The sequence below is a fragment of the Schistosoma mansoni genome, chromosome 2, assembly GCF_000237925.1.
Source record: "Schistosoma mansoni strain Puerto Rico chromosome 2, complete genome".
Classification (NCBI taxonomy): domain Eukaryota; kingdom Metazoa; phylum Platyhelminthes; class Trematoda; order Strigeidida; family Schistosomatidae; genus Schistosoma; species Schistosoma mansoni.
This window is the reverse complement of record NC_031496.1, coordinates 4,025,848-4,049,329: the sequence shown is the minus strand read 5'-3', so window position 1 is coordinate 4,049,329 and position 23,482 is coordinate 4,025,848. Positions and strand designations below refer to the sequence as shown.

Genomic DNA, 23,482 nt, shown 5'->3' with positions numbered 1-23,482 from the left:
AGTCAAGAATATTTTTACATATCTCCATCGGGAGATTTACTTCAATGGCAATTACAACAATCTAATCAAGCTGTTCATTGTACATCCACTATTATTTACAACACGATGAATTGATTCATAACCTTTAGATTAATATTGATTATACATATATTGGTTGATATGACGCCATGATGAAGAGTTAATCGTGAAAATAGTACACTGTTCATTCAGATTCACATATTCAACTTTCTAAAAGATTATTCATCATTCTCATCTCCCCCCCCCAATGATACATCACATCCAATCAAAAGTCTTCATTAACCAATACTAATGGAGAAATAGAAATTAATTTAACCAATCAAAACACTTGATTCATTAATTATTCAAACAATATACTTTTTATAGGAATTATTTTATTCACCACCCCCTCTATTGTATATAAATAAAAACACCTAGTACTATAACAAGTCACCATTCCTCTTTTATTGTGTACATCTAACGAGATTCGATTGCCTATCATGGATAATAATAATAATCAAATTACTAATACATTACAATTAACTATTAAAGATTATGCATATCGTTTAAGAATTGGTATAAAAGAAGATTGGAAAATTAAATTATTTCGTGAATATTATCCACGTCGTTTTCATGAATTATGTATGATACATTTATCATTTTTAATTGATATACCATGGAATTTTATTGATCAAAAAATACATTACCATAGTAACAATAATGATCATACATTACATTCATCTAATACTATAACAACTAATGTATGTAATACAATGAAAGATAATAAATCTACATTAATGAATACTACAAATATTGGTGGAACTACAACAAAATCAAGACTTAAACGATTATGGAATAATTGGCGTATTAATTCACGTAAGTAGTATTTGAATTTTTATGTTTTATATGTGAATAGTTAGAGACTGAATGACGAAAGTCAAAATGGATTACAGTTTCAAATGTATCTTAGATTTTATGTATCCTATATCTTGTACATCAAATGTGTTGATACTGTTTACACTAGTTAAGGGATTTGTCTTGATAATTTAATCTCTACTAATATGGTGTAATAACTTGAACCGATGTAAACACATACCAAGTTTCAGGCTACGTATGACTGATTAACCTGTTTGAATAAATGAATGATTTCCTATATTTATGCCAATTTCGTTCTTTGAATCTGGAACATCATTAGTTCAATAAATTTCTATTCGTCTGGCGTATACTACACCATACAAAAACAAATGAAGTGTTATATACCTCATTAATGAGTACACTACTTATTCATAATTAGTAAACTATATGTTAGAATGTGATATAATTGAATAAAATAATGCAAACGGATCATGAGATTGTAGAAACTGTATTTCAGTTTCTGTATGATCTTATTGTTGGATCTCTAAACTTCATTATTTGTAATTTCATGATGAAGAATGAAGTGGAGTTCTTCCATGCTTATCTATTCTATAGGTTTCTTTTTTTTGCTTTATTGTTTAAAATGAACTCGAGTGGAGTATCTGTCTCCTTAAACGACTTATCATAAATCTATTGGACTATTCAACATCTAGTTAAGTGGTGAAATTTCCTTGATATTTCTATGAAACTCATGTTAACATCATCAATTAAGTAAACGCATGAATATTGAAATTAATAATAAATTAAACGAATATTAGTCAATGATAGAATAGTTTGACAAAATTTGGGCACCAAGTATATGTAAACACTTTTTATCTTCCCTTCAGCCTTCAGATTAAAATTGCTTCATATCTGTCTTTCTTCCTGTATTATATCCTTATATACAATCTTTTATGTATTACCATCATTAAATTAACTACTATGTATTTGGTGTTGATGTTGTTGTGCCAATGAGGTATGTCAATTTGAACCGATGCAAATATATGCCTGGTCCTACTTTGTAACTGACTGATGTGTGAAAATTATATTTGAAATCATCTCAGTGATTGAAGAAGTTCAAACAAGTTTACAAGACAAAACACTGATAGTATTTAAATCTTAATCTCTGACATTATTTCAAATATAATTTTCACATATAATAAATAAATAATCATTCTTATATAGATTATTCTAAAAAAATTACCCATCCTAGTTGGGATTTTCTTTTATCACCAAAGTGTTAGTGCTAAACAATTCATTATAATTCACAATGATATGTAATTAAATCTTAAACAGTACAGATTTTTTTCATAGTATTCTTGCCAATGTGTCACTAAATACATCAAATAATTATTCATCCTTATCAGAAGGGGTTTTTGTGAAGATTTAGTATTTTCATAGTTGAAAGCATGAGTCAATTGAAGCTAGACCACTATGGAAAAACTGGAAGCACTGGATGGCCGTTTCGTCCTATTTTGGGACTCCTCAGCAGTGCGCATCCACGATTTCGCCTCTCGAGATTCGAACTCAGCTTCAATTGATTCACGCTTTCAATTAATCATTCAACTGAGTATAGGGCTCTCAATGTTGCAATAGCTTGGCATTTGTTCGATACTGAGTATTAGTCACTGTATATTAAATTAATTATTTATCTTGGCAACTTGATAATCCTCCAATGTTTTGGAATCGATTCAATATTTCCTTAACATTTATTAAGGTTTAATATCAGGTAGCATGTATGTTGAGTGTCATTTTTTACTTTCATCAGTTATTAATATATAAAAATGATCACCCTTCATTCCTTAGAATTGTCAGTACTATAATTGAGTTTGGTTACAACCAGAAAAATTATATTTAATTTCTGCTTGTTTGATTAGCTCTATTGTTTATCTGTTTATTTCTTTCTTTTATTTCATACTTTTCATTATTCCTTAAGTCACTTAATGGAATGAACCGATATGTAAGAATCCTTAGCCATTTTTAAATTTAAATTATCGCTAACTGTTTTTCTTCTTTCCATTCTATTTATTAGTTTTCTCTTCTATCCCTTGTAATTATATGTCGATGTACGTTGTGTGTATATAGGGGGGGGGTTGGTCACCAAGTAGATATACTAGGTATTTAATTACTATAAAGCGTGTATAACAAAGATGAACATAAACAGGTATGTTCTGCACACACAAAAAAACCGTTTTTATACTACTTAAACACTAAAATTTTTATCGAAACAATAACCAGACAAATTGTAAGTGCATTTACATATACACTAAGAATTAACATATTAAGTAGTTGTTTCTGTCGTCTCAAGTTGTCAAGATACTTTATTTTTATTCTTTTGTTTTTAAAAAGGTATCTCTAGGCAATGACACTTCAGTTATGGTATAAAACTAGAAATTCAATTTCACTTCTTTCAATGTTTGTATTTTGCATTCTTTATTTATGTATTTAAAATAAAGACATTTATACAAAAGGGTTAAATAGACTTACTATCATTTCTTTAAAGCACACTATCTACATTATAATTACTACACTTAGTGCTTACATATATACATAAGTTTGTAAACTTAGTTAGGGGACGAATGTAGAAACACAAAGATTATGATGAATGGTACTGTAAAGAAAAGAAATTCCAGACAGAGTAAGAACATATCTTAGAACAAAGAATGATATATATATATTTTGAATCATTATTTCTATTTTAGTTGCATACTGTTATTGGAATATGTATAGAATGAGGGCGAATCAGTGGGAAGCAGTGGTAGTGTTGGGGGGGGGGTAAAACAAATATCTAGATATTTATTAAAAGTACAACAACTGAATCTTATATCCATTTGATTTACATACAAAGAAAAACGTAATTGAAACATTTGAATATATACACTGGAATGAATTATGTTGTGAATCATTTATAATTTCCTTGTCAATACAGTAGGATGCATACTTTTCAGTTTACTATGGTTTCGTGGGGGTTTTTGTGGAGATTGTAGTAACTTAATGGATGAATTCTTGAGTCAGTTTAAACTAGGCCACAATTGAAAACATGATAACACTGGATGGCCGTTTTATCCTAGTATAGGACTCATCAGTAGTGCTCATCCACGGTTTCGGACATGAGACCATGGATCGATTGGAGTTAGACATTAACACTATTGGATGCCGGCTCATTACCGAAAAGTTCAAGCGTTTGTGAGCAAGACCGAAGGTCCTGGATTCGAGTCCTGCATATGGGATCGTGGATGTATATCGTTGGGGATTCTCATACTAGGATGAAACGGCCATCCAGTGCTTTCAGGTTTTCAACTATGGTCTAGCTTAGATCGACTCATGAATCTAACCATTAAATTTTAATTGTTGTATTCATAAACTGTTTATGATACAATATACCATATGATATAATATTTAGCAAATAAACGAACACTAATCTAGTGTTTCAATTCAATAATTTTCCCCCTGGCATCAGTTCTTGATGTCACTAACTTCTAGTCTGAGCCATATTAGTAGATGCAGACTACTTGGTTGGAGTCCGCGTGACTATCGTAACTAATAGTAACTACTTTTGTAAATTTGGTGTTGATCTTGTTGTGCTAATGAGGTATGGCAACTTGAACCGATGCATGTATGTACCTGGTTTTACGTTGTAACTGATTGAATTTCCCCTCTGATATGTAATAAACGAAAGATGAATATTCCAGTTTTACTCATTCTTTAATAAAACAAACACAGCGAATAGAATGAAAAGGTAAATGTAAATATTAAAATTCAATCTGGAAATGTTACCATTGATTCTTTTTCAGATCGTCAATGTTAAATTTCTTTATCAGAAGGGGATTTTGTGGAGATTTTAGTAATTTCATATCTCCACTGGTTACTGCTTCTCAATGTGATAGGTGCTAGGTTCAAATCTGGCGAGGTGGGATCGTGAATGCGCACTACTAAGGAGTCCCAAAATAGAACAAAAGAGCCGTCTAGTGCTTTTAGGTTTTCCATAGTCTAGCTTCAATTGACTCATAATTTCAACTATATATCTTATATGTTTAGCTATACAATCCGTCTAAAATTGTATCAATATCTTGACTTGCCACTAATTAATCAAACAAATTTTTGTCATTTAATGATGGTGATGATAAATTCAGTTTAAAAAAATTTCACGAATGGATTGTGTTAAATTAGAATTCATGGATGGATGGATGTAGGTAGCATGTGTATTCCTATACTTTTAGACATTACTATTACCATTATTATTATTATTATTATCATTATTATTATTATAACATGTAAAGTCTGTACGCGATCACTTTTTTATTTACCTAATTGACTTCATTAATTTTATATTTGACAGACATGAAAATTAATCATTAGTTTTTCATTATGTGAAACAGACAAACAAACAAACACACACTCACACACAATTCTAACGTATATAAACAAAACCGCCCCCCTTTGATCATTCAAGAGATGACTTGTGTTTTTTTCACACTTGAATTGTGTGAATTCTTCTTGGAATGATGATTGTTTCCTTACAAGATCAATTGTATTTGGTTACTTGTTATCACTATTATTACTATTATTATTACCATTATTACTATTACTAATGTTGACTACATTAAGGAGGGGTATACTTTCCTGTTTATGTTTTTGGGTTGTTTATATTGATGATCTCGTTGATATCTTCATTAATGAAGTTTCATTGATTATTCCTACCTTTAATGATGTCATTCAATTGACTATTCAAATCATTACGTAATAAACAGTGAATAATGTGAGACATTACAGGTCAAGATTCATTTTTTTTTTATAAAAAAAAAAGGAGAAAGGAGATAGTTATTACGTAATGACAATAATTAATAAATTTCAATTGATTTATGATGTAATAATTATTGATACTTGAATAGGAGAAGGGAAGTTTCAACGGATAGCTCTCCCTTGTTTGTTTAGTTGGATAGTTAGTTAGATCACTTGTTAATCGATGAGATCAAGTTCACTTGACTTTATATTTTCTAAAAACAGAAAGAACCTAATTGATCTTCAATATCGAATTAAGTTTACAATTATTTACATATTAACCCAACTCGGTTTAGACAAGTAAAATGTTGGTTAGATTCTCATATATTGGTAATTACCGGTTATAGGTGAGATTCATTAATATATGATAATATAGACCATTCATATATTGTGTAAGATGACTGATGACTGAATATTCTATCCAATAATTATAAAACTTGTATACCTTAACTAGTTTATAGACATTTATATTTGTCTTCAAATTGATATAATTATGTTGAATAATACTGTTATGTAATAGTCTACAGTAATTTATTAAAATTGACTCAATTAGTGTAATTAATGATCCAACTAATTTTAGAAAAGTCTTATCATTATTCACTTGATGTTGTATAATTGTATCTTCGTAATGTTATTTAGGACTGTAATTTGTCAGTCTCTTGTTGGCATATATGTATCCTGTGCGGACTGCCTCGATATTACCTTAAGTCACAAGTATTCTAAGCAAAAATGAATAGTGGCTAGCAGTGGAATCCAGGACACCCGTTTCGACTCAGTAGCTGAGTGGATAACGTGATGGCGTTTGAAGCGAACAGTACTGGATTCGAGTCCCGGAGTGAACATCAACTCTGAGATGCAGGTACGTCCAGCTGTCGAGTCCCAAATAGGATGACACGCGCGTTCAACTGAACTCCACTGCTAGCCACTATCCATCTTTGTTTATAAAATATTATCATTAGTTTCTGCTGGGTGGCCTATGCTCCTCCGCAAGGGGTGACAGGCGTAAGTAATTAAGTTATCATTAGTTTGTTGTTATAAAATTATTTTGATCAAATTTCAATTATGGCCCGTTATCTGACTCCAATTGAATTGTGTGAATGTTATTGAAATACACATGTCGATTATCCTTGTATATATAATTATCGAATTAACCCACGTTAATGAATAAAGGAATTAAACTAAATACGAGAGTTGATTTTGAATATGTATATTTCATGCACTCATTGATTTGAACAGGAAATCACAGAGATGAAACAAAGATGGAAGAGCGAAGCAAATTGAAGGAGCGAAGAGAAATGATGTACCAACTCGATTTAATCAAGTGTTATTCGATATTTATGACCGAACAAAAATAAGTTACAGACATGTGATGAGTAAGATAAGAAATGCACATACATACTCTTACATAAAAACAGTCAAAGTTGATAAGTGGATAATTAACAAGATCAAGATGTAGTTTGAGAAGAATAGGTAAATTGATTTATCCAGAAGCTGGAATAAGCTATAGGGTTTCGTTATAGGACCAACCACTACAATACCACAGGATCTCAGATAGTTGTGTATCGATCCAGATTAGGTTATGGTCACATAGATTTATTAAAAGATTGAAATCTTTTGGGCGATTATTTATCATATATTACAATGGAACTTAAAAAATGAATGATATCGTTTGGGCATAACTGAAATCATGGCTAAACAATATGATGTTTATTTATTCACTTAATAGAAAATACCAATTCTGATTAATTTTTGATATGCCTTAATATTTAATATCATGGATGGTGGCTCAATTTCATGGATTGATTGAAGTTAGACATTAACACCGTTGGATGCCGGCTAACTCAGTGGTGTAGAGGTTAAGCTTTTGCGCGCGAGACCAGCATGTCCTGGGTTCGTGAGTGCACACTTCTGAAAAGTCCCACTCTTTGACGGAACGGTCGTCTAGTGCTTCCAGGTTTTCAATTATAGTCTAGCTTAGATCGACTCATGAATTTAACTATTAAAAAAAAATACTAAAATCTTCACACACTCACCCTTATGATTGAATATTTTTGTCTATCCAAAGAAAAACAGCTGGTATTTATTTATTTATTTCTACCTACCCATCTATAGATATTAATAAATAAGTTGCATTTCATTGAATAATAATAATCATCATCATCACCATCATTTCACAGGTGTGTGTTTTGTTCCCCCTTTTTCCCCCTTTTTTACTAATATTAGAAAAAAGAACAACTTGTATTGTTTATTGTTGTACATTTTGTGAATTGTAATCATTATCATTCATTCATTCATAATATCAGATACTACAAAAATATTATTTACTATGGGAAAAAAAACAAAGAAAAAAGGAATTAAAGATAAACTTATAACAGATGTGATTCAATCATAAATTATACTTAATCAAGTTGTTTATCTCCACAATCCCCCCTTCTGATATTATTTATTTATAAAATAAATATTAGTACAAGGAGGGGGGGGGGGTTGGAACACCAAATACATATACGCCACATAATAACAATCTAATCAATAGAGATAGTAGTTAGTTATCATTGATTTATATATGAGTGTTGTGATATTGGCCGGGTGCCCAAATATATGAAATAGACTTGAAATAATCAATATTTAAGTGTTATCATTACAATGGTATACTTTAGTTAATTAAAATGATAATGTGTACATTTGTTTCATGTATGTTTGAATATTGATTGTCTAAAGGTCAGAAAGGGGGAAAAACTGTCACATTATATGTACAAAAGAAGAGCCATTTCAAGACTAAATTTTTATTATTCATATATTGTTAATGTTTTATTTGTGTATTAATACATTATAAACAACATATGCTCACTAGTGACTAGCTTTAAGAGGTATTTCATGGAGTTATAGTGAAAAGCAGTAACCAGTGGAGTTAAACCGGGTCTGTTGTTAGATAGCAACTCACTGAAGACAATGGTGGATGTGTCGCTAAATTTCTTGGATTGGTTGAAGTTAGACATTAACACCTTCTGATACCGGTTCAGTTGTCTAGAGGTTAAGCGCTCGTGTGCGAGACTGATAAGTCCTGTGTTCGAATCGCGTGAAGCAGCTTCGTGAGAGCGCACTGCTGAGGAGTCACACAATAGGACGATGGTGGTCTCGCTTCAATTGAGTCTTGATTTCAACTATATAAATTTATAACATTTATGTTTATTCTTTTTTCATTTTAGATCCAGTAAAATCGGATTATATTCCTGATGAATTAGCGAATAATATTATCACATTGATTGATTGTTTAGATAATGATGAAGGTAAGTTTATTATCACTATCATTTCTTTCTGTTCGTTTAATATTTAAAAGTTTTTAGACTTAAGTAGTTGATAGTATCGAAGAAAATCTCATATGTCTTTACTATTTACACTGTTGAATACTTTCTTATTTTAAGGAAGCTAGTGTACAATGATAAGTTCCATTTTATCGGCTGTTCAACAATGATCTGTAGTATCGCTATTTGTTAGATCCATGATTTATCCTAACGAAGTCCAACTTGTTGATCCCTATGTTGGTTATCTACTAAATCCTTCCTTCGATTCAATAACACCGTTGGAAACTTTACCTGGTGTTGACAATAATTTAATGTCTGTATATTTCTCATTCTTATCAAGATCTACTTCCTCTGGTATGTTGATGAGGAATCCCTCTTTTCAGTCTGTCAGCATTTGTTTCTCATCCCATATCTTTCTTTCGTTGTTTCAAACGATGATCCGGTGATTTGGGAGTCGTGAGATTTTCATCATATAAGCTATTTTGGTGTTTCTGTAGAGAGAGTCAGTGACACTCGTTTTTTGTGGAGCATTTTATTTTTGACGAATAGAATACAACAATATCTCTCCCAATGGTAATATTTTCTGTCTAGATTGTGTCCGATAGGTATCACTTATTCTAAGTACTGCTATGTTGTATGTGATTTGTGGAGTTGTTTGGATGTTCCACCTGTTCTACAACATTGTTCGGACGTTCCATGTACCTAGATGGATTTTTTCTATGACTATCCAAAGATAGAGTCATCTTAGTGACCCTTAGAGACTTTCGGCTTTCATCATGAAGCATCTTAACTCCTATCTGAAGACTGTCCAACTCGCAGAGTAGAGTTTAGTACGTTTTGTTGCGGGCACTTTTACTGAGTTGGGTTGTAAACTCCGTACCCAACACTTCTATTTGATCCGTTCTTGGAATCGACTGTAGCACGAATGTTTCCAGGCGGCATTATTACAAATAACTCGAGTACATTTTCTTTTAAAGATTTGTTTAAATATTTAAATTTTTTTATTTTAGCTTGTTCTGTTGAAGGATTATTCCGTAAACCTGGACATAATTTACGTAAACGTCAAATACAAGAAGCTGTCTTTGAAACATCATTTGATCCAAAAGTATTCCAATTAAATAAATATAATTTTCATGACTTTGCAAGTGCATTAAAATCAGTCTTGGTTCGTTTACCAACACCATTATTTACAGAACATTTATTACCATTATTTTTACAAGTAGCTGGTAAGTATTCTTCATTCTATGGTTTATGTATATGAGATATATTTATTTAAACACATACATATTGGTACAAAGGGGCACCAAATACATATGCGCCACATAAAACAATGGTGAGGGGAACTGAAATGTACAACCAGAAGAACTCTCTCAGTTAAGGAGGTTATAACCACTCTTTATACAGAAAGTAAAAGAAGGTTACAGCTGGATCGTCATTGGCTTCTATTCTGAGCCATATCTGATAATGTCTCTAGCCACTGTGTTGCACCATCTCTCGGACCCCATCCAGGGAGTCGTGAAGGACCAACAGAATTCGGTCCTTTGCAGCTTTCTTTCATGCCATGACACCATGTCATACATTGACCACCTCTCCGCTTTTTCCAACCAGTCCCAGCGTCGGCAAATAATGCACGATGTGGAAGTCTCTGGGACGACATTCGTAGAACATGTCCAAGCCACCGAAGTCGGTGTTTCAAGATGGTGACACCAATTGAATTATCATCTCTGCTCCCGAACCCAAGATGTCGAACCTCTGCATTACTAACATAGTATTGCCACTGGATGTCAGCAATCATTCGGAGACAACGATGATCGAACACAGAGAGACGTCTAACATCCTCAACTCGGAAAGGCCAGGTATCACAAGCATAGAGCAAAACTGCTCTCACCGACGCGTTGTAGATCCGACCTTTTACAGCCAGACTAACATCACGAAGATGAGATGATCTCTTCCAGATTTATTTATTTATTTTTTTCGGTAATAGTAATAAGAAATAAAACAATATTCACCCTCCCTTCTCTTGAAAGATCATAATTAGTTTTGTTTCCATGGTTTTACAGATTGAATTACTTTACAAATCATGTTCCAACCATAAAAAAAATGATTTTACTCACTTTTTCAAGGGACATTATTTCTGATCCGTTTAAGCTGATCATTCTAGTAGTCAGATTGAATAGATTTAAATAGACTGAACTAATTCGAATTCTATTTCAACCTCATTAATATTTAGTATCCGGTAAGATTTATTACTCATCTATTTAATTTAGTCTATAAGAATTTCTTACGCCTATATTTATGATCAACTTATTAGCCGTTAAATTTACTATATATAGGGGTCTGTCTACATGATTATCATAGATTCTAAACTATAAACCCTATAGATCACTTATTCATAGGACTTAATCAATTTATTCATGACAATTGCTTGATGTCATACAGGGGGGGGGAAATCAATGGATGAATGAGTGTATTGGTATTCTTCGTTTATAAAATTATTTTTGAGAATTTACAATTACATTTTAATCAGGATTACATTGTTTAAGGATTTACCTTAGTTACTAATATAGTGAATGAATAGAATAAGAGGAACAAATGGTATATCAATTGAGAGGACGAGAAGCGTATGTCCGATGCTTTAACTGGGTCGGTGGACTCGGAGGGCACATCTAGAGGAGTTGGAAAACCCTGATTCTAAACCATTGGTGCACATGGGCTCCAGTATCCTAAGGGAACAAATGGCGTGTGAACCAATCGTTGGTCACCGACTACTATGGTATTGCATCTCTTCACAATGCTCCACTGCCTTGTGGATCAGACTTTTAGGTCAAAGGCTCGGGATGTGGCCCCCTAAGAAAACCACTTGCTTCAATTTGGGCACCTGGACAGTATCACAGTCCTCACATAAATCGAATAAGATTTGTGCGGTGTATACGTATCTGGTGCCTCTTTGTACCAATATTTATGTGTTTAAATAAAAAAATAAGATGACAAATAGTTTTATCTCAAATCTAGGTAATAATTACATTTATTATAACCAACCATAACATATATCGATATTCGATTGCTCGTCAATATTGAAATGATTCTAGTTTATATGTATATTTTTAAATAGAACTTTCAAACAATCATTCCAGTTAATATGATTCTTAATTTTGATGTAGTTTTGTTCTTTGAGCTGAATGGTTTGGTTATGGAGCTTTCATCGTTGACAACTTCTACCTAAAGTTTTTGCTGATGATGTCATTCAGAGGAACTAAGAAAGCTCCACAACCAAACCATCCAGTTCAGAGAACAAAACTACATCAAAATCATTCACTTGAGCTATAAATCTTCGTCATCTCAAGATTCTTTAGTTTGAAAATTCTTATCTTAAATTTGTTTAAAACTTTCAGAAATTAAAGTTAGAAATGTAAACTATCAGTCAATCAGTCAGTCAGTCAGCTACACCGTAGGACCAGGCACATATATGCATCAGTCCAAGTTTCCATACCTCATTAGTACATCATGATGAACACCAAATGCATACAAGTATATATGTATTTCATTTGATAGATTTAAGTAAATTTTAAATGACTATGCACACACACACACACACACGTAAATATCATTTGAGATTATGTTAATGAATACACCTTCAATTGTTATTCACACTTCCTAATTATAAACTTGTAATATAAAACGATATCCACCATGTTAACTTATCATTGTTAGTTAAATGTGACAAGTACTATTATTATTATTATTATTATTATCAGTAGTATTATTAGTAGTATTAGTATTGATCAATTAACTAATGCTAATGATCCATTCAGTAAATAATTGTTGTTGTTGTTGTTTAATATATAACCAAAATGATAGACAAAAGTCATTCATTGACCTAGTTACTAAGCTTTATGAATATATATCAATCGCCATTCTTTTCATTTGTATAAGTCATAGGTATACATAATGGTTGTCATAAAAATGTAAATGTAATTTACCTTATTGGTTTATTGATTTTCTCTTTTTTTTTATTTTTCTTTGATGGATTCAATGATGCTCATTCATAATTGTGAAACTATTGATATGGGAGACATAGTAATATATAAACACGATATGACACTTTAGAACACAATAGACATTCGTGTTATAGATAGTTCACATTGTTCTCCATATATATGTATATGTATGTACAATAGACCACAAATATGGTATAGAATTATAATGATAGTTCTACTTATATGAGAGTGTGAATGTTTTTTTTACAATATTTATCTTGTAAGCAAAGATGAATAGTGACTAGCCATGGAATCCAGTTGAATGTGTTTCGTCCTATTTGGGACTCGTCAACTGGATGTGTATCTGTATCTTAGAGTTGATTTTCACTCTGCAATTTGTATACTATACTATACTACACTACATCCTTATATGCAATCTTTCTTTTATATATTACCAACACTTAATTAACTATTTCTATGAATCCGGTGTTCATCATGTTGTGCTAATGGGCGAGGTATGGCAACTTGAACCGATGCATATATGTGTGCCTGGTCCTACGTTGTAGCTGACTGACTGACTGCAATTTGTAGTACTAACTAACAATTGAGAAGATATAAGTAAACACCATCAAAGATATTCATCTTTTAGTGAATATTTATCTAATTATAATAAAATAATGTTTTTATAATGGGTTATATAGTATTCCCTGTTCAATCAGTAAGTCATAGAGTTAAATCATACTCCATAGTTACCAAATTGTAAACAGTTAGTATTGATGTTAGAACACCATTGAAAACCTGGAAGCACTGGATAGCCATTTCGTCCTATTGTGGTACTCCTCAGCGGTACATAAACAGGATACTACTCTCAAGATTCGAAGGCAGGAACTTCGGTCTCGCGCGTGAACGCTTAACCTCTAAACCACTGAGCTGGCCAGTATCCAACGGTGTTAATGTCTAAAGTCAATCAATCCACAAAATCAAACGACCATCTTTCATTGTCAGAGGTAGATATCTGTCTCTACTTGACATGGAATAGCTTCACTAGTCACTGCTTCTCACTAGAACTCCGAGAATCCCCTCATGAAATTAATCACTAGTGAGCATATAGCAATTATCAACATGGGGATCTAACATCAACTGGATTTCACTGCTAGCCACTATCCATCTTTAATTATAAAGCTTGTGACTTCAGACAATATCGAGGCAGTCCTCACAGGATGTATATATGCCAACAAGAGACTGATCAATGGCAGTCCTAAACATCAATTGGGAATATCCAAACAAACAATATCAAGTGAAATTAAACTTCATCCTATTGCACAAGCAAGTGGTTATCAGGACTTGGTAGCTAAGTAGATAACGTGATAGTGTTTGAACCGAAGGATACTGGATTCGGGTCTCAGATTGAATATCAACTCAGAGATGCAAGTACATCTACCTGACGAATCCCTTATAGGACGAAGCGCGAGTTAAACTGGATTCCACTGTTAGTCACTATCCATCTTTGCTTATGAGGCTTGTGATTTCAGGTAATATCAGGATAGTCCACACAGGATACACATATACCAACAAGAGACTGATCAATTACAGTCATAAATAACAATGGGAAGATACAAGTTAATGATCACTACTTCTCACTAGAACTCGGAGAATTCTCTCATGAAGCTAGTCACTAATGAGCACATGGCAATTACCAACACAGGGTTGTGAAGATTCAGATTATGAATCAGTTAGTGTTAGATAAAGTGTTAATGGTTTTGTTTGTTTATTTATTTGTTTACATGTATAGTGATCATTATACTTCTTTTTTTCTAATTATTTTAGCTTTAAGAAAATTTGAACAATTTCATAATCATAATAATGATCATCAAGTTACCATGGCAACTAATTTATTAAAACAACAACAACAACAACAAATCAATTCACCAGCAATCAATGAAATCTATTTAATCAATTTAATTGAAAGTAAACAAATTAAAGCATTACGTTTATTAATACAATTATTACCAAATACAAATATGAAAATATTAAAAAATTTAATACAATTATTAATACGTGTTAAAAATTTAAATCATATTAATCGTATGACAAGTACATGTTTAGGTACAATATTTGGACCAGTATTATTACCACAAAATATATTATTATATGATACAATTAAAAATATTAAAGTAAGTTTAAAGATATAAAAGATTTTTTTCCCCTTTTTTATGTATGGTTTTAGTTGCTAGGTGCCCAAACTGAAACAGGTGGTTTTCTTTTCAGGGGGCCACAACCGGAGCCTTTGACCTAAAGAGGTCTGATCCACAAGGGTAATGAAGCATCGTGAGGAGATACAGTCCCATAGAAGCCGGTGACCAATGATTGATTCATACGCTATTTGTTCTCTCAGGATAGTGGAGCCCATGTGCACGATTGGTTTGGAATGAGGGTTTCCCAACTCCCTTAGGTGGACTCACCCTTTCCACCAACCCGGTTAAAGCGCCGAACATTCGCTATTGGTCCTCTGAATTTCTTAAACAACGGTAATGCAACGAGAACGGAGTTAGTAGGACTTCTCTATCAGAGGTTATATACATGTGGTTATGTGAGAGCATTTGGAAAGCGAGAGCGGACTCTCCTCACTCTTTGTCTTAGCAGGGTATCTATGGACGATTATATATAATATATAATTTTAATTATCATGTAATTTTTATACACTTTGAACAAACTTTTAGAAAAAAACACATTCAATTGAATAGTATCTGTAAGTTATTGAATATCTTTGAAAAAATAGGATTCCCAGCATACAGAACATTTTGATATTGAACGAGCTAAAAGACTAGAACTTAATGTTTAAAGAAACGTTATGAATAAAATTGCAATCATATGCTCGCTAGTGACTAGTCTCAAGAGGTATTTCCTGAAGTTCTAGGGAGAAGTAGTGACCAGTGGAGTTTAACCGGGTTCGTTGTGAGATAATAACACACTAAACACAATAATGAACAGTGGCTCATTTTCGTAGATTGGTTGAAGTTAGACATTATCATCGTTGGATACCAGCGACTTAGTGGTTTTAGAGGTTCAGCGTCCGTGCGCATAAACCGATAGGTCCTAGATTCCAATCTCGTGATACGATATCGTGGTTTCGCACTGTTGAGTAGTCCCATATTATGACGAAACGATTGTCTAGTGCTTCCAGGTTTCCCATGGTGGTCTAGCTTCAATTGACTCATGAACTCAACTAGGAAATCACAATATTATCCACAATAGAGTGCTTTCATTAGAATAAAGGAAATTCTGTCTTAAATATGTACATGTTGTTCATTATTTCATTTTCAACTTAATGGACAAATAGTCAAATGGATAAAACACTAAAAGTATTCAAACATCTTTTATTTATTATCATCATATCTCCGTCTTAAAATATATTTTCTCCTTTATGTGTGTTACCATGACAAATTGAACGTGGAGTATAGAATTTAATCAAGTTTTTTTTATTTTTTTAAAATCATAACACAGTAGGTAACTTGTTTTGTTTTATTGAACAAAACAATTTCTTACATGCTGTGTTTCATCTTGTTGTTGCTCTTGTTCTTGGCGTATAATCTGAACATATACCCTATGTCTTATCTGATAAGACAATCTGAATGTTTTCAATTATGTTCTTATCAAAAGACTTTTATTATTACTATTGTTCTTATGACCATTATTATTATAGTTGAAATCATGAGTAAATTGAAGCTAGACCATCATGGAAAACCTGGAAGCACTGGACGGTCGTTCAGTCATATTATGGGAATCCTCAGCAATGCGCATCCAAGATCTTGCCTCGCAAGATCCGAACCCAGGACATATCAGTCTCGCGTGCAAGCTCAACCAGGTCTGTTTTGAGATATCAACTCACTGAAGACAACGATGGATATGTCGCTCATTTTACTGGATCGGTTGAAGTTAGATATAAACACCATTGAATGTCGGCGAAGTCTTCCAGAGGTTAGACGCTCGCATGTGAAACTGATAGGTCCTGGTTTCGAATTTCGTGATGCGAGATCGTGAGTGCGCACTGCTGAGGATTCCCACCCTTTGACGGAATGGCCGTCCAGTGCTTCCAGGTTTTCCACGGTGGTCTAGTTTCAATTGACTCATGATTTCAACTATAAAATTACTGAAATCTCCATAAAAACCCTTCTGATATTATTATTATTATTACTATTATTATTATTAGCTGTATGCATTGTTATACTTTTGGTAAAATATGGAATTCTCAGCACAAAGTATTTCAACAAGCTTCTGTTTCTTACATCTTGATCGATCTTGATGATAATTGTTGAATGATTACCAATTAGATGTTAGTAGTTCCGGAATCGACATCTGAACAAATTACATTCTTTGAGATGTATGTTGCCAGTAACTAAACTGTCTCTGATTGTACTTTTTTCTAACTTGTACAGCTAAAGGTCATGAACTTTTCACAAACTCACCTGAATAGGTTAAAAGACTATTAGGCATAATGACGTGTTGAAACAAATAAGGAAACAGATTACTTGTTGAAATATCTAGATGGTAGGAATAGGTAAACCAGATATTCAAGGAGGCCTTCTAGTTAATTATTATTTCACTATCATACACTAATATCTGTTCATTATTGTTCTCCTTTTTCTTATACTCATTTTACATTCTCTATTTCTTTACATTCTAATTGTTATTATGTGGCGCATATGTATTTGGTGCCCCTTTGTTACTTACTTACTCCCAATCGTTCCCTCAGGATTCTGGAGCCCATGTGCACCATTGGTTTGAAATCAGGATTTTCCAACTCTCCTAGATGAACTCGCCGTGTCCACCGACCCGGTTAAAACGCCGGACATTCGCTTTTCGTCCTCTCAATTTTGTAAACAATACGCCCGCCACGAGAAGGCAGTGAGTATGACTTCTGTAGGAGAGGCTATGTTTGAGTGACCATATGAGAACATTTCGAGAGGGAGGGCTGACTCTCCCCACTCTTGGCCGTACCAGGGCATTTGGGGGTATTCAGTACTGATAAAGTCGAACTATACACATTACAATATTCGTGATCATAATGAAGTTGATTATGATGCTACTTGTGAACTGTCATTGATCGTACAATGAATGTGTATAAACCAATTCAGTTGAACTGTATTTCATTTGATCATATACATATACTTACCCTATTTGTCTTATTTTTCTTTATAGAATCATAAACAACCACCAATTGAATGTCAAGAAAAATGTCTTCAATTAAATTCTATCACAAGTTTATTAATTGAAATTGGTTTAGATATTTTCTTATTACCTTATTCATTGGTACAAGACATATGTACTAATAGTCCATACATGACAATATTCAAAACTGACAGTCATTCTTTACGTACTACTACGACGTCGACGACGACGAAACAACAATCAGTAGATATAAAAACTAATCGATTAACATTATTATTATCCCCACAATTTCGTCATCGAAATCATCTTCAAACATTGAATAAAGAAGATGCCAAAAATATTGACGATTCACCACCATTACGAACAGCTATTCGATTTGCTACACCAACACCAACAAGTATAGCTAATTTTCAAGTATTAGATTCATCACCTATACAATTTGATGATATAATGGAGATTTCAAGAACACTTAAAACTAAACAACAATTGAAATTAGAAAATTGTATAGATCAAACACCAGTATTGAAATGGAGTCGATCAGTAGGTGAAATATCTTCAGATTATATACAATGTTCTGTTGAGAAATCTCAACATAATGATGAAAATTTAAATATAACTTCTGTACGATCATCAAACTTATCGAAAATATCGACCAATATGAATCATTTATCACCTTCGAAATATCCTAATTATACAAATGAACAATTAGAAGTAAGTTACAGTATTTTTGTTTCATTATTATATCTGTATATCAAAGTATAAACCAGTTTGTACATAAAGACCGATCCAACCGTTGCTGCTACCTTGATGTGGTGGTCGGGCTTGCCTATCGTGATGATCCAATCGAGCTATACTGGCTGTAACAAACGTTCCTCAAGGTCCTACCATGTCAGACAGGTCGGTTGAAGTGTGGTAAGACTAAAAGCAGCATACTCTAGGTCCGAAGGCGAAGTCGTACTGCTGACTGTACAGAGGTGTGACAGCAGTAAGGTGTTTCCTTCAGACAACCAGCATAACAGCGATGCTGCCTTCCCACAAGGAGGGGTGGGGTTAGAAAAGGTCAGTCCTAAAAATGCACACCTCGCCTTATTCCATGGATATCCGTCTCCGGCTGTAAGGTCTCAATAAGTACGTAGCTAACACAAAATGGTCGTGTGTGACCGACCTCAAGCAGTTGTCCCTTGGGCACATTATGTACACGTACAAGAGTTTTCATATTTTGATTGCCTAGTAAACTAGCATTATTCCAATAGTCTGTCTCTACAATTCACTTACCCGATTGATTTATTTTGATTGTTTTTGTTTCATATGACGTAATTCTAAGGGAACTTGTTTTGTATACAACAAAACAATCAAGTTAAATAGACTGAGAATAATAACAACATATTCTAGACATGATATAATTGATGAAAGGTCAAGTGTCTGTTGCCTTGGTTCTTCTAACTACCAATTATGTGTGAATTAGTGCATATACGCAAAAGTACTATATCACCATTCATCAAGGTCATTAAAATGACTGTTTTGATCAATTAGTATCTAATTTATTCTGTTACGATGTATGAGATGAAACGATTATGTAAGAACTAATGTATACTATCTTTTAAAATGATAAATTGGTCAAGGTAGAAATGTCGTTTCTTTCAATAAAAGCTTAACTTATCCATCCATATCATTAAACACTTATACACATGAGGGAAATATACTCTGAGCTTATTTATTAATAACAATAAGATTAGTAATTTTAATAATTTAGATCATGAGTCAATTGAAGCTAGGCCATCATGGAAAACATGTGTCGCACAATTTCATGGAACGGTTGAAGTTAGACATTAACACCGTTGGATGCTGGCCATCTCAGTGGTCTAATGGTTAAACGCTCGCTCGCGAGACTGATAGGTCTTAGGTTCGAATCTCGAGAGGCTAGGTCGTGGATGCGCACTGCTGAGGAGTCCCACAATGAGACGAAATGCCCGTCCAGTGCTTCCAGTATTTCCTTGGTGGTCTAGCTTCAATTGATTCATGATCTGAACTATAGGAATTACTTTAATATCCACAATAAACCCCCTTCTGATAATAAAATTAGTAATAATTTTAGTCTTATTTACCTGCATTATAAGTTAGTTCATCTATTTCATTCTTATCTTTTAGGATATTTGTGTTGATAGTGTAAGACGAAAATTCGTTAAAAGAAGACGATTCACTGAACTTCGTTTACCTTCAACTATAAATCGTACAGGTGGTGGTGGTGGTGGTAAAAGTTGTCATCGTCGATATTTATTTTCACCATGTCCCCCTATTCCTTTATTACCATTTAAACGTGTTGGTGGAGAAAAACGTAACTTTCATATTTCCCCATTATCTACTATTAAAGGAACCTTAACAACCAATACAGCTTTACCATCATGGTAATATCATATCTGTATACTACACTGTCCTTGTATATATCCATCTTTATCAGATATCTTGAGAAATGTTCAAATTCTTTAAACTGTGTTATGAGAAGAAGAAGAAGAAGAAGAAGAAGAAATGAACTTCATTAATCCTCTTTTATTCCATTCTGTTTTTTTTGTTGCCTTAGTTACTCATTATTTTATTTCATGTAATTTGTACAGATTTCTTTATTCATTATATATTTCTTTTCTTGAATATACTACTGAATATACTACTGATTATCATTATAAAGAAAACCTAAACAGAGGTCAAATGAATATGATAACACCATTCATTATATGAATTCAGTCATATTATTTATAACAATTAGAAAATATAATATTATTAATTCTAATTAAAGTTGTTATGGATACAAGAAAGGTGTACGAAACCATTGTGAATGTCAGTCAGTTACAACGTAGGATCCGACACATATATGCATCGGTTCAAGTTGCTATACCTCACTCATTAGCACAGTAAGATCAACACCAAATACATAAAAGTAGTTAATTTAGTGATGATAACATATAAAAGAAACATTTTATGTAGCGATATAGTATAGAAAGAAAGACAGATATGAAGCAATTTTAATCTCACGGTTTAACGGAAGACAGGGAGTGTATACACTTACGCCAGTGTGATCGATTCTGAGCCATATCACTCAGAGTCTCCAACCATTAGTTACGATAATCACGCGGACTCCAACAATGTAGTCTGCATCTACCAACATGGTTCAGACTAGAATTTAGTGACTTCAAGCTCTGATGCCATGTTTTGGTTTGGCCGCCCCTAACTCTCTTCCAACCATCGCCAATACTAGTCAGCATAGCGCATCGTGGTAATCGGTGTTCAGGCGTACATAACATGTGCCCCAACCATCTCAGTGGATGAAGATTCATGACCCCAACAAATGATTTACCATCATTCCCTAATACCCTGCATCTAACCCCACTATTACATAGCCAGTGTTCCCAGCAGATCGGAGCAATATTTCTAAGACATCTGTGGTCAAATACTAGTAGCTTGCGAGTATCTTCTACTCTTAATGACCACGTTTCGCAGCCGTAAAGTAGAACAGAGCGAACTACTTCTCAGTATACTCGTTCCTTAATTGATAGACGGAGATCTAGCTTTCTCCATTGGTGATATAAGTCAGCAAAAGCCAAACGAGCTTCTTGAGTGTGTGTAGAGGTTTCGTCAGACACCAACCTATATGGCTGATCAGACATTCCAAGATAAGTGAAGTTGAATATAATAATAATGATTTAGATTTCAATTATTAATCTTATAAACTGAAGTAAACAGTAGTAATGGTATTTTGTGAAGATTATTTTCATTTTATGAATGTAGATTATTTTAGTATTATTGAAAACCGGGGTTCACTGGAAAGCTATTTCTTGTTAATATGATACATCCTAGAAGCGTATACATTCAACTTAACTCGCGAGTCTCTTTGGAATGTTCACATATCATCTACAAACTTCAATGATTTTTACTCATTTAGTTGTTTTACACTTCGTTGAGTAAGGTTCTCTTTGTTGAATACGTTCTTTGTCAACGTTTTATTTATTTATTTAAACACATAAATATTGGTACAAGGAAGCACCAAATATATATGCGCCGCACAAATCTCATTCGATTTGTGTGAGGGCTGTGATACTGCACAGGTGCCCAAACTGAAGCAGGTGGTTTTCTTAGGGGACCACAACCGGAGCCCTTGACCTAAAGATCTGATCCACAAGGCAGTGGAGCATCGTGAGGAGATGCAGTCCCATGGTAGCCGGTGACCAACAATTGATTCATACTCCATTTGTTTCCTCAGGATACTGGAGCCTATGCGCACGATTGGTTTGGAATGAGGGTTTTCCAACTCCCCTACTTGGACTTTCCGTGTCCACCAACCCGGTTTAAGCACTGGACATTCACTTTTCGTCCTCTCAATTTCGTAAACAACAGTAATGCTACGAGAAGGCAGTGAGTAGGACTTCCCTGGTAGAGGCTATATACGCGTGGTCATATGAGAGAGGGAGAGCGGACTCTCCCCACACTCGACCGTACTAGGGCATTTGGGGGTATTGATTAGGTATCCGAAAATGTTCATTGATTAGTTGTTATCTATAATCGTTTATTTATTTAAACAAACTGATACAATATTGAATATAGATTTTCATCATACGAATAATCATATGTATCCATTTTGTTTTAAAGAAGATTCTGTATCTGGATTAGATTTCCCCGACTCTTACATGTTCGGAAATCAAGTATTGATGTGTGGGTGAAAATGACAATGATTGGTTGTCTTGATGAGTCAGACATTAGATAGGATGACAGGTGTTATATGTGTTATATATATTCCCTTATCCTTATTATGTATTAACTGTTCCCTGTTGATGGACACTTATTGATTGACTGTTTCTTGTGTTGGATTTTGGTGTGGTAATATATTGACGTTATAGTCAGGCTAATCTCGTGTTCTTGATCTGAGTTGTGTTGAAGTCCTGTAGAATAGACACTGGGTGGGAATCTAGTGTAGATATTCGTCTAAGGTAAATTAACGTCCCACATACGTGTAAAAAGTGAAAGGACTGTTATAACCAGAAACCTTTAGAGTTATAATCAGCATCCTACGTTTATAACAATTGGCGACGGCATCCTTATTGTTCATAACAAGTATTTAAAAAGAATTCAGTAGTAGTACTCTAGCAACAACTAATTATTCAAAATAATTAACCATTTATTGTCAGTTCTTTTTATTTTTAGTTGTTTGGTATATTTTATGAGATCTAACAAATGACACTGAACGTTCTACCGTCTGACGTAAAACAACAACGATGAACGATTATCGAATTCCAGGAATGTTGAGAAATATTACTGTATAGACTACCCTATTCATATAAAGCTGATGAATATGTTGCCGGCTCAGTGGTCTAT

The 23,482-nt window shown here is 33.4% G+C and overlaps 1 protein-coding gene across 1 annotated transcript; it reads left to right on the top strand.

Annotated features, from left to right (window-relative positions):
• Window positions 1-497: 497 nt before the first annotated feature.
• Window positions 498-20,530, top strand: Smp_180890 (hypothetical protein; the record flags this gene model as incomplete). The annotated part of the gene is made up of 5 exons (XM_018795382.1): window positions 498-873; window positions 8,880-8,960; window positions 9,986-10,201; window positions 18,447-18,832; window positions 20,270-20,530. 5 exons carry the CDS (start codon window positions 498-500, stop codon window positions 20,528-20,530), a joined length of 1,320 nt encoding a protein of 439 aa, XP_018649700.1.
• Between the last annotated feature and the right edge of the window lie 2,952 nt (window positions 20,531-23,482).